The 18,182-nt window shown below is 42.2% G+C and overlaps 1 protein-coding gene across 1 annotated transcript; it reads left to right on the top strand.

Annotated features, from left to right (window-relative positions):
• The first annotated feature begins 9,409 nt into the window (after positions 1–9,409).
• LOC125112083 (tripartite motif-containing protein 43-like) lies at positions 9,410–17,351 on the top strand. Its single transcript, XM_047754337.1, has 8 exons — positions 9,410–9,814; positions 10,785–10,880; positions 11,448–11,678; positions 12,129–12,151; positions 12,984–13,081; positions 14,307–14,698; positions 16,702–16,738; positions 17,131–17,351. Exons 1-8 carry the CDS (start codon positions 9,410–9,412, stop codon positions 17,349–17,351), a joined length of 1,503 nt encoding a protein of 500 aa, XP_047610293.1.
• Positions 17,352–18,182: the final 831 nt, after the last annotated feature.

Here is an 18,182-nt window from a genome sequence, read left to right as displayed (position 1 = left end):
GTTTCTGGAAATTAAAGAGAAAGACAGGCAGTAAGCAAAAAGTCATGCTTCTACCCTGGTTAGAAAAAAAGAACCTTGGACAAAGCTTGAACTCTCTAATTTACCTATTTGCTTATCCCCAGTGCAAAACTGTAAATGGAGAATATAGGCAGATTGGGTTCATCCTAGGATACAAATGATAACATAAGGTAAGTGTGTCCTTGGAATCTTTCTTATTTCAAATAAATCGCATTCTCAAGCATACCTAAATTACTTGAAAAGCTTAAAAATTAGGGCAGAGGGTAAAAGATGGGATGATTCCGGAGTTCTGCGCATTAGCTGATGGGCACAGAAGCACAGAGAGACTCTCAGTCTCTCTCTCTTTCTTCTCCCCCTTCCTCTCCTCCACCTTCTCGTCCTAATCCTCCTCGTCCTCCTCCTTGTCCTTCTACCATGATTTCCCGACTGGAACACACACTTGCACTGGATCTGTGCTAATGGTCTCTATGCCTCCCACCTGACAGACACAGTTTTTTAAAGACAAATCAAAATGTTCACATATAATTTAAATTTGTTTAATTAGTGTTGGCGTCAACACTGACTTGGAGTCCTAAAACTAAACACGGTTGAGTTTTGCTTCCAACTTAAATCGCAAAACTCTTCCTCTCCACAAGAAGGTAAAACATTGTTATTTCTAATACAGGAAAACATTTTTCCCCAGACTGAATTCAGACCGCTAGTGCGGGTGAGCTTCAAGCAACGACCATAAGCAGTAAAAATTAATTGACTTTTTTTTTAACTGACCAAAAATGCTAGGATGAACATGGGGTGTTCCTCCCTACACTAGAGCATCCAGAGATGTAGTTAATGGGCGTTAACCATGGAGATATGTACGGTCAATGCCTTCCTCAGCAGAGTCTACTGCGAGGGGTCTCACCTCTGAAAGGCTGCACGTCCTGGAAGTCTGTGGATGTCAGGGTGCACAAGAACTCTCGAAGCCTGGAAACTGCAAATCCCCTCCGTCTACCTTGGAGAAGCCAGCACCTCTGGACAAAGGTGCTATTTAAAGGCTAAGACTTACCGAAGCCACACCTCCTTCTGGAGATTGGATTCCGTCTTCAATGGGAAATGGACAATTGATGAGGTTACTCAGAAAGGTGTGAAAATGGCTGATTGGGTTTACAGCAGGGAGAAGACAGTTCTCGGGGGGCTGACACCCTAAAAGAATATACATTTCTTTTAAGGTAAATGCAAGAAGTTTGACTGGACAAAAGTTCTTTGAAAGTACATTTTAACTAAAGCAGTGATTTCATGATATGATTTTTTTTTCAAGCAATGACATCACAGTTTTTAAAATGTGTTTTCTTACTCTACTTTTATTGTTTTTTAAATTTATTTATTTTACTTTTTTTTTGTCTTTTGTCTTTTTAGGGTCTCACCCGAGGCATATGGAAGTTCCCAGGCTAGGCGTCCAATCGGAGCTGTAGCCGCCGGTCTACACTACAGCAATGCGGGATCTGAGCCTCGCCTGCGACCTACACCACAGCTCACCGCCACCCTGGATCCTTAAGCCTAAGAAAGGCCAGGGATCAAACCCCGTGTTTCCTAGTCAGATTCCTTTCTGCTGCGCCACGATGGCAACCTCTTACTCTACTTTTAAAACTTGTAATAGTTCCTGGAGTCTCTAGCCATTGTTTATCTGATTATGCCCCAAAATAAATCATTCATTGGAATAAATGCTGCATCAGCAGAGTATACTTTTCTCATTTTAAAAAATCCAACTGGAGAGTTCCCGTCGTGGTGCAGTGGTTAACAAAGGTTCGATCCCTGGCCTTGCTCAGTGGGTTAAGTATCCGGCATTGCCGTGAGCTGCGGTGTAGGTTGCAGACGCGGCTCGGATCCCTCATTGCTGTGGCTCTGGTGTAGGCCGGCGGCTACAGCTCCGATTCGCCCCCTAGCCTGGCAACCTCCATAGGCCGAGGGAGCGGCCCAAGAAAAGGCAAAAAGACAAAACAAAACAAAACAAAAATCCAACTAGGAGTTCCTGTCGTGGCTCAATGGTTAACGAAACTGACTAGGAACCATGAGGTTGTGGGTATGATCCAAGGCCAGGCTCAGTGGGTTAAGGATCCGGCGTTGCCGTGAGCTGTGGTGTAGGTTGCAGATGCTGCTAGGATCCCGAGTTGCTGTGGCTCTGGTGTAGGTCGGAGGCTGCAGCTCCCATTCAACCCCTAGCCTGGGAACCTCCATATGCCCAGGGAGCGGCCCAAGAAATGGCAAGACAAAAAAAAAAAAAAAAAAGGAAGTCCAACTAAGCACCTGAATGTAATTTAAATAAATATTTGGTGGAATTTAATGTGCTAGAATTTTACTTACCTTCAATGTTTTATGATTATTATCAAATTAATAGTTTATGTAAAAGTAAAACCTATGTTTTGGACTCATACTTTGGTGAGTAACTTTAAACAGATTAATTCATATATGTGTAACATAAATACATATAATTATATAAAAATATGAATATAATGTAGTAACTACTTACACTATAATTATGTGAATAATTATTTTTAACAAAATGCATGAAGTTATTGCTTTTTTTTTTTTTTTTTAGGGCTGCAGGTGCAGCATATGTAAGTTCCCAGGCTAGGGGTTGAATCAGCGCTATAGCTGCCAGCCTACACCACAGCCACAGCAATGCTGGATCTTTAACCCACTAAGCGAGGACAGGGATTGAGCACACATCCTCATGGATACTAGTTGGGTTCGTTTCTGCTGAGCCATGATAGGAACTCTGAAAATAGGATTTTTTTTTTTTTTTTTTTGTCTTTCTAGAGCTGCACTCACTGCACATGGAGGTTCCCGGGCTAAGGGTCCAATCAGAGCCGTGGCCGCCAGCCTACACCACAGCCACAGCAAGGCCAGACCCGAGCCCTCTCTGTGACCTTCGCCACAGCCGGATCCTTAACCCACTAAGCAAGGCCAGGGAGCCAGCCTGCATCCTCATGGGCATCTCATGGATACTAGTCGGGTTCATCAACTGCTGAGCGACAACAGGGACTCCAGATTTTTATTGATGTATAATTGACACATAACATTATATAAGACTCAGGTATACAACATAATGTTTATTAGTATATATTAAGAAAGACACCACAGTTTAGTTAACATTCATCAAACTATGTAGTTACAAATTCCTTTCCTTCTGACGATAACTTTTAAGACCTACTCTCTTAACACTGTTCAAATATGCAACCAAACATTGTTAACTATAATTGCAGTCCTGTACACTGTAGAATATTATTTTAAACATAATACAGGTGCCATATTACCTGTATTTTGCTGACACCTATCACAGTCTAACAAATCTCCCATGCTTACATGTACATTGTTTCACTAAGTTATCTAATTTGGGGGAATTTGGGTCCAATTTTTATAAATAGATAAAAATAATCTAGGAATTTCCATTGTGGCTCAGCAGGACACAGACACGACATAGTGACTGTGAGGATGCAGGTTTTGATCCCTGGCCTTTCTCAGTGAATTAAGGATCTGGCATTGCCACCAGCTGTGGTATGGGTTCTAGATGTGGCTCAGATATGGTGTGGCTGTGGCTGTGGCACAGGCTGGCAGCTGCAGCTCTATTGGACCTCAGCCTGGAAATGTCTATATGCCTTCAAGTGCAGTCCTAGAAAGAAAGAAAAAATCGAGTCTCACTAGAAATTTGAAAAGTGAAAATAGGAGTTCCCCCTTGTGAGTCAGCAGGTATCCTTGAGGATGCAGGTTCAATCCCTGGCCTTGCTCAGGGGGTTAAACGATCCTGCATTGCCAGTAGCTATGGTGAAGGTCACAGGTGCGGCTTGGATCCAGAGTTACCGTGGCTGTGGCATAGGCCTTGGCTACAGCTCCGATTCAGTCCCTGGCCTGGAAACTTCCACATGCTGGTGTAGCATCCCCCACCCCCCCCAAAAAGCAAAAGTATAAGTCAAGTCACCTTTTAAGAATTATCAAAATGAAAAAAAAAGCATAAAAAACAGTATATACAAAAAGATTGGATATAGTTAGAAAAAGAATGTGTGTACACACACACACTCACACACACACACATATATATATATGATTGGGTTAAGACACTGGGAGCAGAAGTTGACACAACAACGTAAATCAACTATATTTTAATTTTAGAAAATGGCTAAAAAAATCCCCAGCATATCTTAGAAAGACGTAAATTAGTTGGTCTTTTATTTTGTGAATAGGATTGTAAGTTAATGTCTCATTTGACTAGAAATTATACTTCAAGTAATGTCTCCTAAAGATGCTAAGGAAAAGAAATAGTATACATATTATTTAGGTATGTATATATATGTCTATGAGGACTTTTCCTGAAATTTAATTTTATAAAATTGAAAACACCAAAAACATGAACCAGAGTTGTCTACGTTGGGGAATCCTCCTCTGGGCCCTTTCCCATGGATGGCTCTTCAATATACGCACTAGCCTCACTTCTTTCTCTATGTACATGCTTTTGATCTTAGTATAAAGGGAATATTTATGTCATTTCTTTAATTAATTTACTTAGCTCTATTTAAAGTGGTTTTAGCATTGGAGAACAATGGAGGAGAAATTTCAGTGAGTTCCCGTATGACTCTGGATCCCCACTTTCTCCTACCCTCAACCACCCCAGGTGCTCCTGTTATTAACAGCATGCATGACTCTGGTACTTTGGTTATAACTGATGGACCAATATTAATACATGTTTCACAATAAAGTCCAGCAGTTCCCTCTGTGGCTCAGTGGGTAAAAGACCCAGCACTGCCACAAGCTGCTGCATGGGTCATAGGTGCAACTCGGATCCCATGTCGTCCTGGCTGTGGCATAGGCCAGCAGCTGCAGCTCTGATTCCAACCGTGGCCCAGGAACTTCCATAAGTCACAGGTGAGGCTGTAAAAAGAAAATAAAATTAAGTCCACCTTGGAGTTCCTGGCGTGGCTCAGTGGTTAATGAATCCAACTAGGAACCATGAGGTTGAGGGTTCAATCCCTGGCCTTGCTCAGTGGGTTAAGGACCCAGCATTGCCATGAGCTATGGTGTAGGTCGAAGACGTGCCTCAGATCCTGCGTTGCTGAGGCTGTGGTGTAGGACAGCAGCTACAGCTCCGATTAGACCCCTAGCCTGGGAACCTCCATATGCCATGGGGACAGCCCTAGAAAAGACAAAAAAAAAATTAAGTCCACCTTAGGGTTCATTCTATGGGTTTTCATAAGTATTGAAAAGAAGTGGTTAGAGGACATGCTTCTGCCTTTTCTCCCAACTGTAGCAGAAAATCATTTAGTTTTTCACTGTTGAGTATGATGCTAGCTGCAGGGTTTTTGTAAATACTCTTTAACAAGCAGATGAAGCTCTCCTCTTTTCCTAGTTTGTTGAGTTTTTCTTTCTTTTTTTTTGTCTTTTTGCCTTTTCTAGGGCCGCACCCATGGCATATGAAGGTTCCTGGACTAGGGGTCTAATCAGAGCTATAGCCGCCGGCCTACGCCAGAGCCACAGCAACGCAGGATCAGAGCCATGTCTTCGGCCTACACCACAGTGCACGGCAACGACAGATCCTTAACCCACTGAGCGAGGCCAGGGATCGAACCTGCAACCTCATCGTTCTTAGTCAGATTAGTTAACCACTGAGCCACGACAGGAACTCCTTTTTAACTTTTTTATGGCTGCACGTGTGGCATGTGGATGTTCCTGGGCTGGGGGTAGAATCAGAGCTGCAGCTGGGACCTACGTCACAGCCACAGCAACACCAGATACAAGCCACATCTGTGACCTACGTAGCAGGTTACTGCAATGCTGGATCCCAATCCCAGGATCCCAGAAAGGCCAGGGATCAAACCATTGAACCCACATCCTCAGAGGGAGAGGGTCACTGACCACGAGGGGAATTCATGATTAATTTAATTTTAACCTTTTGATGGATATACGAGTATTATTTAAAAATTGGAACCTTTCTGTTTCCAATGGACAGGATGAGAGAAAGTCCCGTCATATAGAATGCACTATTGACCCTAACACTCCTAGTGACATCTGGCAGGGATTCTCTTTCTGGAAAAAGATTCACACACTGGCAGGGTCAGCAACCAGGACAGGGTATAGGGTTGAATCCATATGCCCTATTGAGCTAAGTTAAATATCTGTTCCCATCTCAGCTGATGCTCTTGCACCCACTGCGTGGGAGACAGTGGAATTATTCATGTTCTAGATGTTGCTACTGGACTGTGTGTGTCGGTTACAGTTTATAAAATGAGGAAAGCATCACAGAATCTAGCTTTGACTCATGGTCACTGGGAGCTTCTGAAAATGGGACGGGTCAAGCTGTCAACTGAAGTAAATAAATACACTTCTCATATATTAAAAAAAAAATCAAGGTGAACTGAAAGGAGACGTTCATACATTGTTTTCTCTTAGTCTCTGATTTTGAGCTTTGACTATGATGTGCCTGTTTTTCCATCTTGGTTGGAAACAAAATACAGATGAACTTTTATCTCTTCATTTTCTCACCTTTGGATAAATTTGAAAAACACAGAGTAATATCATCTAAAGGGGAATTACCTCATGAAAATATATGGACTTCCATCTTTATATTTTTTAAAGCTTTTCCTGGGAATTCCAGTGAAACAATATTCTGCCAAGGAAATTTGGCAAATTAAGAGCAAGCAAAGGAGTTCCCGACGTGGCTTAGTGGTTAACAAATCCAACTAGGAACCATGAGGTTGCAGGTTCGATCCCTGGCCTTTCTCAGTGGGTTAAGGATCCGGCGTTGCTGTGAGCTGTGGTGTGGGTCGCAGAAGCGGCTCGGATCCCAAGTTGCTGTGGCTCTGGCATAGGCTGGCGGCTAGAGCTCCGTTTGGACGGGAGCCTGGGAACCTCCATATACCAAGAGTTTGGCCCCAGAAAAGACAAAAACAAAAAACAAAAAAAAATCAATATTTCCATTGTGCATATATACTGAATAATAGAATGAGAGTGCATGAGATAATACGCAGGGCACGAGGAAAAGGGACAGATCTTAGAGAAGACCCAGCAACAGCTATTGTGTGTGTAGCTGTAGATGAAAAGGAGCAAATCAATTGTATGCTTCTAAAAAGAAAACAAAAAACTCTCGGAGGGAAGAATTTCATGGAGAACTCATTGAAAAGTACAAAATTTCAGAGAATTTTTGTTTGGACAAGGTTGACAAGATCCTTAAAAGAGAAGAAGGCTGTCTCTCTCTCAGAGCAGTGAGTCATATTATTGTGCAGTTTGGGAGAACTGTGTTGAAACTGGAACATGAATGAGTCCTCTTTCTTATAGAAGTATCAAGAAAGAAATGCATGCAGATTCAGACAGTTAACCAAATATACTGGGTGGTAAAAGTCACTGCAATTAGGACTGAAATACAGTTCCTTAAATGCAGATACGAAATTGTTATATTGGGTATTCTTTTATTTTAAAAACAACATCTCCACGGATTACAAGTGTGGACTCAAGGTGTGACTTTTTACCAAGAGATTGGATTATAGTGATTGGATTACGTAGGTGTCAAAAAGTTTCACTTCAGTCCTCGACTTGATGTGTTCAACTCTGCAAAATCCAATCATGGGCACCTATACCTTTTCAGAGTTTGATAACACAATCACTTGGAGGAAGTGGGAGTGGTCCTTCGAGTATATATAAACCCTCAATCAAAGGGCTCGGTCCATTCTTCTCCAGAGCCCAGAGGCCAGAGCCCAGAGCCCCGAGCCCCGAGCCCCGAGCCCCGAGCCCCGAGCCCCTGTGTTTGGAGTTGGCTGGGCTGTGGAGACTTTAGAAAGTTCCTGCTGCCAGGAGTTGAGCTGGAGAAAGCCTTGGACGGAATTTCACAGAATTACTTCTGAACAGGAGTGGAACACTTTATTAACCTGTACCCAAAGGTGAGCACTGAATAGGGTAAAACTGATTTCTGCAATTTTCACTTCGAAGAAATTTTAGTGGTAATCTTGGACAATAAAGATAGGTTGTTTTTTTATCTCAAAAAATTTTATTTATAAATGTATCTGTGCACCACCACATCAATGCTATTTTTCAAAAGGTACCTTAAAGATGATTTTTTAATTGTTCGATTAAGCATTTGCTCAATATCTGGCTACCCTGGACAAAAAATATATTCTCAGCCTTAGAAATGCGCAGCCTTTCCCATTCTAGTTCTCATAGACAGGGAAAATAATAGTAATCCTATCAATAAACAAAATATTTAGTCACAATGCAAGATACTGAAAGTATGTCTTGTTTAATTTAACTAAGTGTTTAACATGACAGATGGTAACAAAGTGAGGAACTTACTCACAGATAGTCTTTGGGCTGATCCGGTTTTTTCCAAAGGGTCTTCGCATCCATCTTGATGATTCTGCCCTGAATATATTATTAAATCTAATGTTTGTGAAGTGAATTTTCTATTTCCTTGATTTCCTCTTCCATTGATTGACTGTCAGTCTTAGAGTCAGTTAACTTATCACGTGGATGGCATTGTCAAAAACCCAGCTCCTTCACTTCTCTGTTACCCTCCAGTTGTATGCTTTGGACTCTAGAAGAGGGCGCTTTGTAGGCAGACAATGACAGCCCCACTCATCCTCATAAGACACTGTCCACATTAACATAAAAGAGTGGACTCTGCTCATAATTCTATTACTGATGGAAGAAGACTTTTTAAAAAAAATCCGCCTAGGAATAATCTTTTCAAACATGATTGGCCAAATAGAATCAAATGGCCACATAACCTATCAATGCAATGGCAGAGTGATCGGGGGGGGGGGGGGTTGTTTAGGTGAACTGTGACCCACACTCTTGGCGGGGGGGCATTGGGATGGTACTAGAGAGCTGGAACCCTGATGGAGACGCTGTGTTGGTCACATCAGTATGCCCTCTGAATATCATGAGGATACAAGCACTCAGCCTCCTCTCTCTGTTGTAAGAAATACTTTGCCTGTCCTGCCCTATACATGAGCTTACCAGTATGAGTGGAGGCAAATAAGCCTCGTGCCTCTTGATATTTTTTTTTTGTCTTTTGTTGTTGTTATTGTTGTTGTTGTTGTTGTTGCTATTTCTTGGGCCGCTCCCGCGGCATACGGAGGTTCCCAGGCTAGGGGTTGAATCAGAGCTGTAGCCACCGGCCTACACCAGAGCCACAGCAATGAGGGATCCGAGCCGCGTCTGCAACCTACACCACAGCTCACGGCAACGCCGGATCCTTAACCCACTGAGCAAGGGCAGGGACCGAACCCGCAACCTCATGTTTCCTAGTCGGATTCGTTAACCACTGCGCCACGACGGGAACTCCTGCCTCTTGATATTTTTACTGGGTTTGAAAAGACACTTCTTCAGGACACATGGCAACATCATGTTCTCTTTCTTTTCTTCCCTCAGAATCATGGGTTCCAAAAGCTTCCAGAATGAATTCACCTGTTCTCTCTGTGATAAATATTTCATAGACCCAGTCACTCTAGGCTGTGGGCACAGCTTCTGTATGCCTTGTCTCTGTCTCAGCTGGGAGGAGGAAGCCCAACACCCTCCTCGCTGCCCTGTGTGCAAAGAAAAATCCCATCAAATGAACTTGAAAACCAACATCGTTTTGATGACACGAGTATTCCTAGCCAGACTAACAGGCCCCGATGACTTGCCAAGCCCTGAAGAACAGACCTGTGAGATACACATGAAACCCAAGAACTTCTACTGTGAGGTCACCAAGGATGTGCTTTGTTTACCCTGCTCTAAGACAAAGGAGCATGTGGCTCACCTTCACTGCTCCATTGGGTGGACGGCTGAAGAATACCGGGTAAGCAATGGCTGAGGGAGACGTTTGAATCTGGGGGACTCTTTATGTGGGAAAGAGTGCAAAAGAAAGTGAAGATAATTAGTCTTCATTCGTGTAGAATATAAATCATTATATATTCACCTGGACTACATGCCAAGACCTAGAAAACCATTGCATACGAAATGGTCTCAGTCTTTTGCTTTCCTTTTACTTTTTCGAGCTGCTCCCACGCGGCATATTTAAATTCCCAGGCTAGGGGGGAATTGGAGCTTCGGCTGTAGCTCCATGCCACAGCCACAGCCATACCAGATCTGAGCCACATCCAGAACCTACACCACAGCTCACGGCAATGCCAAATCCTTAACCCACTGGGCTGGGCCAGGGATTGAATCCGTGAACTCATAGATACCAGTTGGATTCCTTACCTCTCAGCCACTGTGGGAACTCCTGTGTTCAATCTTAAGTACTTGGGTTTTTACATCTTAAAATCTTACAAGTTGAGTTGATGGTGATGATGAAATTGATCATGTTTGGAATTGTGGTGAGTCAGTGTAAGACCAATATGGACCAAACTGTTCATTTTAGTGACTTGTTGCTCCTTGGTAAGGAAATGTACTGCTATCCCCGAGGTCTCAGGTGACATCCCTGGCCATGCTCAGCGGGTTAATATCTGGTTTTGCTCTGAGCTGTTGTGCGGGTGGCAGATGGGGCTTGGATCCCAAGTTGCTTTTGCTCTGGGGTAGGCCAGCAGCTGCAGCTCCAATTGGACCCCTAGCCTGGGAACTTCAATATGCAACACATGCAGCCCTAAAAAGCAAAAAAAAAAAAATTGAAGTCCTGCATATTAGACAATTGGGCTTAACAGTAAAGTAAGTTGGCCCCTTGCCTTCTCTAGTGATCGTTGATGAGATATTCCCAGACTTTCATCTGTTGGTGTATGCAATTTTCAGTAACAGCTTCTCTGATACACACATTGTTGGTTCTTTTGCAGCAAAAACTTCTGAAGCAAATGAGGTGTCTGTGGGTAAAGACACAGCAAAATGAAAGAAATCTCCGCAGAGAAACCAGCAAAATCAGGAATTGGGAGGTAAGCAGGAAAGTGGTTTCATTCAGCACTAGCTTGGGACATGTAGAACTTATTCAAAAAAATCATGAATTAAAAATCACATTTACAGTCTGCTCTGAGTGGCTAACCAAGAGCAAAGGCTTTTGTCTAATCATGTACAATGAAGTACTTCCCTTTGTTAGGATTTCTTTCTAAAATCAAAACACCAAGGTAAAAGATTTGATAATATATTTGATCATTGGAATAGTTCCTCAAAGCAAGGTCAGACTGTAGGTGAAATCTTATATAAGACAAACTAAATAGATTGAATAACTAGAATTCTTTGTATGTTATAGATCTCAATTAGAAAGTCACATATACCTATTAAGAAAATGTAGATATTTGAGGCAAAGTGGTTGTAATCAAGTTTTTGACATCAGGTGCAATCAAATAAAACATGAGTTGAATCTTAAAAATAGGAGGAGTCCCCAAATTTCTGCTCAAAATGAATGTACCAAACTTCTAAATACCAGAATACAAATAGTAGATAACTGCATTGGATGATATATACCTGATTATGTGACTTAATTTATTCATTGTTCAATCTAGGATTATGTGACTCTACGGAAGACAACTATCATTGCTGAATATTGGAACATATGCCAGTTCATTGACCAGGAGGAGAAACGTTATTTGCAGAGACTAGACGAGGAGAGCAAAGAGATTTTTCAACAACTCCAAGAAAGTCAATACAACATGGACCTCATGGGGAATCTCTTAAGAGGATTATATGAGGAACTCAAGGATTTGTGCCATAAACCAGACATGCAGATGATCCAGGTAAGGACTGAGGAATGGTGCTGCCTGATTAATATGCGTCATCTCTCTGCTTCCACCATGTGTTGGGAATGATGCTCTCTGATGCTGGGATATGACGTTTACATGTCTGGGGAATGCTAATGACCAAGGGCCCTTCTCGTAACACACAAGAATAACTAGGGATTGTGGAAAGTAGGTAAAAGCAATCTTAGAGAATAATTCCTCTGAAATTCTCCTAATATACATTCAATTGCTGAACCACAGAAGCTCCTTTGAGGATATGTGTGCCAGTATCTGGACCTAAGAATAGTGAGAAAGTTGGAAATCTCGACAACACACCTCCCCTTACCGCTTCCATGTTACAATGGGCTGAAATTTGGATCCACTCACCCTTGATAATAAGAGACTGAGACTCCGCTGTGAATTGTGTGAAGTGTGCTAAAACTCGATCTCTTCTGTTTCTCTTCACAGCGTTTTGAAATCATGTTGAAAAGGTAAGTTGGCCTTTCTTTTCAAGTTCTGGGACTTGCCCCTGTGATGAGTCGGTTGATGCTGAATTGGGAGTATAAGTTATCATGACACCATAACCTCTTTCATCATATATGTATGCTCTCATTTCTCTAAAGGTAGGGAGAGCTCCCTTGGTTGGTTTCCCGAAATTGGAGCTGGGCAGGGATTCTATGCAGAGGTCACAACTGTCCTCCCTGCTTTTAGTTTGTAGAAATGGGAAAAGTCAGGGAGAATATGCCCAAGGTCAGGACAAGATTATGCGCAAGAAATAGGGATTTCCGAGAAACCTCCTGTGGAATCAGGGAGAAAGTGGACATGAGGAGGATCGTCAGGGTGTGAGGTTTCTATGTGCAGCACAGGGAACTTGGAAAGGCAAACTGTGGTGCAGTTGGAGCAAGTCAGTCCTCGGGAAGAGGATCCCTGCCAAGCTGAGCTCCTCAACCTCTAGCTGTGGTTATGGACACTGAGCACTTGAGTGGTGATGGATGGGCATTAAAAGTCACAGTGCCTTTCTTCAAATGTCCCCAATTTCAAGCCCTTTTTCAAAGCTCTGTGATGGGCTGAGAGGAACCAGATGCAGTCTCGATTAATGTGAATTGGATGCTAGGATTGCAGTGCTAGGACATAGGATAGCCTTCTGAAAATTTTCCTAAAATAAATGGCTATTTGCTGCATTCCCTAGTTTGGGGCGTTACATTGTTGGCTCCTGAATCTAATTATAAGGATTTAAATCAAAGAGTTTTCGGAGGGAGGTAGATGTAATGATTGTGATGAAAACTTTGATCTCCAGAAGAGTAACTGTTTTCTTCCTGGCAGGAGTGAGACGTTGCAGCTGCACGTGCCCCAGCCCATAGTCCCACAGCTCAGTTCCTGGCCCATCGCTGGTCTGATGGACTGGCTCCACCAATTCCAAGGTAAGAGGCAGCCCTTGGAGAGCTGTTCACTCCCCTCTGTTAGGGTCCTGTGATTGCCTTTTCCCATTGCTCCATCTGTGGATTCTTTGCTGGGAACATTTATAAACAAATGTACTATAAATAATGGTAAAAATAACTCCTAAACAGTGATTACTTTTCCTTACATAAGGATTTTTCATTTCATACATGCAAAGTTACAATAAAATGAAAGACAAATTCTTATTATAGAAGAGTAATGCATAATAATGCATAATGAAAAGAGCTGACTGGTATTTGGAAAATAGCCATTTATGGTGGGTTCCAATAGGGTTTCTGGAGAGTAAAGGATAGGAAAGATAACTGATGGTCCACAGGGCACTAAGGTATAGTGTTGAATGCTCACATGAAACAGGTAACTGCATGTACTCTGGGTACATTCCAAGTTGTGGGTCATCGAAGTTACCACTGCTTGTGAGATGCTTAGCGTTTTAACTTGGTTTACAATATTGTTTGTAATACATCGCTTTTACAAAGAGCCTATTTAATTCACATAATGCAAATGCTTTTTATGATAAATTTTATTAAAAACATAATATTAAAATGTAGACACATCAGCAAAGTAAGCTGACAAGTTATTTCATTAGATTTAATCATTTTTTCAAGATATGCTGGCAAAAAAATTCTCACAAAGGAACCACGACAAAAATATGAATTTTTCTTTCATTTTATTGTAACTTTGCATGTGTGAAATGAAAAATCCTTATGTAAGGAAAAGTACTCAGTGTTTAGGAGTTATAATTACTATTATTTTAATTATTATACATTTTCTGAGAAGACGGGCATGCTACTTTTGCTTCTGAATATCAATATTTTATCAATTGCCAATTTCAAACATGCCAGGGAAATAATGCCCACAATGTGGCAATGTGCCACTTCTATCTAGTGTATGTGTGTGTGTGTGTGTGTGTGTGTGTATAGTGTGTGTGTGTGCGTGTATAAACACACATATGTATAAACACACACAGATGTATATATTTAAAAATTAAGATTTCTTCTATTTTGTCTGGTTAAAATATAATCATGAAGACAGACTAGTAGACCTTGGACAAAAGACTTCTAGAGCTCTCTTGCTGGCCTGCCTCTTATTTCTAGTAATAAGCTGGGAAACCCAAACACTAGATAAAGCTCATGTCCATTAGGAATTTCAACACTCCTTGTTAACATGACTTTTCCCTTCGTCCTGCAGTATATTTTGCCTCAGATAAGGAAACAGTCACTCGTCACGTCCCTGTGTTTGAAGATCTGCAGCGCTGGCTGTCTGGTCCGGATCGTCCTGGTGTGGACAACACGCCAGCAAGACTTAAATATTTCCTCGCCTGGGGAGCTGAGTCGTTCACTTCCGGTCAACATTACTGGGAGGTGAACATGGCCGGCTGTTGCAACTGGGCCATTGGACTTTGCAATGATTCCTGGGCAGAGAAGAATGACATGGCACTTGAGTCAGAGGGCCTTTTTCTCCTCTTTTGTATCCAAGAGAATCAGCAGTGCAGTCTCTTTACCTCCTCCCCACTAACCCCTCAATATGTCCAAAGGCCTCTGGGCCAGGTGGGGGTGTTTCTGGATTATGAAGCTGGTCTCGTGAGCTTTATCGATGTGGCCACCAGTTCCCTCATTTGTAGTTTCCTCTCCTGCTCCTTCTCCTCTGCTCTCAAAGCTTTTCTTTGCTCTGGACACCCATGATCAGGGGCAAGTTGGAAATGTGACCACGGGTGTCAGAAATGTCCATAGCTGAGATTGTTCATTTCGTGCCTGCTTGACTTTCTGTAACATCACCTTCCTTTATGAAATGTATTGATTGAGTTTTGTTAAAGGCTTGATATGTTGGAGTTCCTGTCATGGTGCAGTGGTTAACGAATCCGACTAGGAACCATGAGGTTGCGGGTTCGATCCCTGGCCTTGCTCAGTGGGTTAAGGATCTGGCGTTGCCATGAGCTGTGGTGTAGGCCAGTGGCTACAGCTCCGATTAAACCCCTAGCCTGGAACCTCCATATGCCGCAGGAGGCGGCCCTAGAAAAGGCAAAAAGACAAAAAGACCAAAAAAAAAAAAAAGAGACCAGAAAAAAAAAAAAAAAGAGGGGTGGGGGGCTTGATATGTTAAGCATGTAAGTTTTTTCAGTTTTCTTCAAATAAAAATAATCTTTCTTGGAATACTGTGCACTGTGTTTATTTTTCTTTTTTGGCTGCCCTATTTTTTAATTTTATGTCCTACCTTTTCACTTGATTTTGATGGTAACGGGAAGTAAAATAACTCCTGGATATGTTTACCTTGTTCAATGGGCTGAAGCAAGATCCTGGGATTCTTCTCATTGGTAGACTTGAAATTCTCCTCTCCCTGCTACTTATCAACTAAATCACAGGCCTTCATGTCCTAGTCTGAAAGTCTGTCTTTCTGTGCTACTGTTTTTAAAGTTTTGGGACTAAATGAGGGCATCTTATTGCACAGATGCAGTACATCTTATACCTGTCGTTATAAAACTCATCACCTACTACTGGCTTTCACATCTCGTTTACCCTTCGGAAGAAGGTTTATGTCTGCAGTTTGCACAGACAAGTTCTGATCAAGTAGCACAAGACTATATAAGTGAAATATATCTAGTTGAATAAATTAATAGATATACAGGGTCATAAATTTTAAAATGTTATAACGCTGTTAAAAAGCCTTTTAAATATAACCAAATCAGGTGAAACAAGAGAGATTATTAACAAAAATGTAATCTAGGCTATGTTTAAAATGTATCGTTTCTGCAGATGGTCTATTACAGACACAATAAATACATGAACACATATCTTAACAGAATGACATTAATAGAGAAAATTGCATATTTTGGATATTTTAGGAATTTTTAAAAGGAAAGCTATAGTCAGAAATCTCGAATTTTCAGTTTGCAGATGAGACATTAAACGTTTTTCCTGGGTAAGAGGAAGAATGCTCAAGACAAAAAGTGCACTTCAAATGTTTCTAAAGTTAAGCAAATCTTAAAAGTTTCAATACAATGGTACATTCTACCAAGTGATCTTTATGATTCATAACTGCAGTATGATCCAGTACTTCTAATTCTGGATTATTTGTTTGAAGAAATCAAATATGAATAAGAAAACAAATATGTACCTCAGTGATCATGGCAGCGAATATGATTTCTTGTGCCCCTTCATCAGCAGCTAGTTTGGCATTTTCTCCCCCTTGTGTGCTGCAGAGTTATGTATTGAAGGTTTCTATGTATAAATTGCTGGAAGACAGCTTTCTGTATTTTTAAGATTCAATTTATAGGAGTTCCCGTCGTGGCGCAGTGGTTAACGAATCCGACTAGGAACCATGAGGTTGTGGGTTCGGTCCCTGCCCTTGCTCAGTGGGTTAACAATCCAGTGTTGCCGTGAGCTGTGGTGTAGCTTGCAGACGCGGCTCGGATCCCGCGTTGCTGTGGCTCTGGCGTAGGCCCGTGGCTACAGCTCCGATTTGACCCCTAGCCTGGGAACCTCCATATGCCACGGGAGCGGCCCAAAGAAATAGCAAAAAGACAAAAAAAAAAAAAAAAGATTCAATTTATAAACATACTCAGGTGCCTTGGCTAATTTCCCCCCAGGTTATAGGTAAGAGAGGCAAGTACCTCAGAGAACTGGGTGAGTAGAAGCAGACAAGCAAAGAAAAAAGTTCCCCAGGTGGATTCCCCAGGTGGAGTTCCTGCTGTGGCACAGCAGGTTAAGGACCAAGGGTTGTCTCTGTGGAGGCTCATGTTACTGCTGAGGCTCTAGCTGCATTCCCAGCCCTGCACAGTGGGCTCAGAATCCTGCACTGCCACAGCTGTAGTGTAGGTCACATCTGTGGCTCAGATTCAATCCCTGGCCTGGAAACTTCCATATGCTGCAGATGTGGATGAAAAAAGGGGGGAGAGGGAGAAAGAAAGAAAGAGGGAGGAAGGAAGGGAGGGAAGGAAGGAAGGCAGGCGGGCAGGAAGGAAGGAAGGAGGATAGGTTCCCAAGGAATGATACAAACCTGTCTGATGTTTATGCAGGTGCACTATCATATGAGGAAAAGACTTTGATGAAACCTATTCAGGTGACTGTCTATGTCGTTGGCAAACACCATAATAAACCTGTGGCCCCCATAGGAGAAACTTTGCAGGAACCCTCTTTGCAGGAACGGTCAGAGCCACTGTCCATGAACCAGCCTGTGTACCCGGAATTCAGTCCAGAAACCGTCGCTGCAGTGATGGACAGGCTCGGCCACTTTTGAGGTGAGTGCAGCCTGTTGGTGGGAAATATGTACCTCAGTGATCATGGCAGCGAATACGATTTCCATGTCCTTCCATGTCCTTCAGTAATGGTTTCGCATCAGCACTCTGCCTCTTTATTGGTCTGCAATTTAGGAGAGGAAAGCAGCCTGTGAATAGGCATTTATACAGTGTTCCACAATGATAATATGGACATTTACAGGAAAATTTTAATTTCTTTTCTAATGTTTTTTGCTTACATAAAAAAAAAAAACTTCTGAGCAGGGTTTGTGTGTTCTTTAGTGTTAAAAGTAGAGCTGTCACTTTCTTGATGCTGCCGAGGATTCCCTCATACTCAGATGAGTCCTTCCATTTCCTTGTCATGTGCTATTCTGTGTGTGACTTCTGTTGTTCAAAATTATTTTGGTGAGGAGTTCCCATGGTGGTGCAGTGGTTAACAAATCCGACTAGGAACCATGTGGTTGTGGGTTCAATCCCTGGCCTTGCTCAGTGGGTTAAGGATCCGGCATTGCCGTGAGCTGTGGTGTAGATCAGCGGCTATTGCTCCGATTGGACCCCTAGCCTGGGAACCTCCATATGCCTCAGGAAGCGGCCCTAGAAAAGGCAAAGAGACAAAAAATAAAAAATAAATAAAATTATTTTGGTAAGGTTCGTCTACTCTGTTGCATGTAGTAATTGTTTTTATTACTTTGTTTCCTAGTACTTTACTACATGAGTATTCCACAATTTATCCACTCTGCTGCTGATAAACATGTTTATTTCCAATCAGGAAAGCATAAATACTGCTACCATGGAGACATTGCGCATATCTTTTTATTGATCATCTGTACCTT

The sequence above is a fragment of the Phacochoerus africanus genome, chromosome 11 (genome assembly GCF_016906955.1).
Source record: "Phacochoerus africanus isolate WHEZ1 chromosome 11, ROS_Pafr_v1, whole genome shotgun sequence".
Lineage (NCBI taxonomy): Eukaryota > Metazoa > Chordata > Mammalia > Artiodactyla > Suidae > Phacochoerus > Phacochoerus africanus.
The sequence above is the reverse complement of the archived record's forward strand: the minus strand, read 5'-3'. Positions and strand labels throughout refer to the sequence as shown.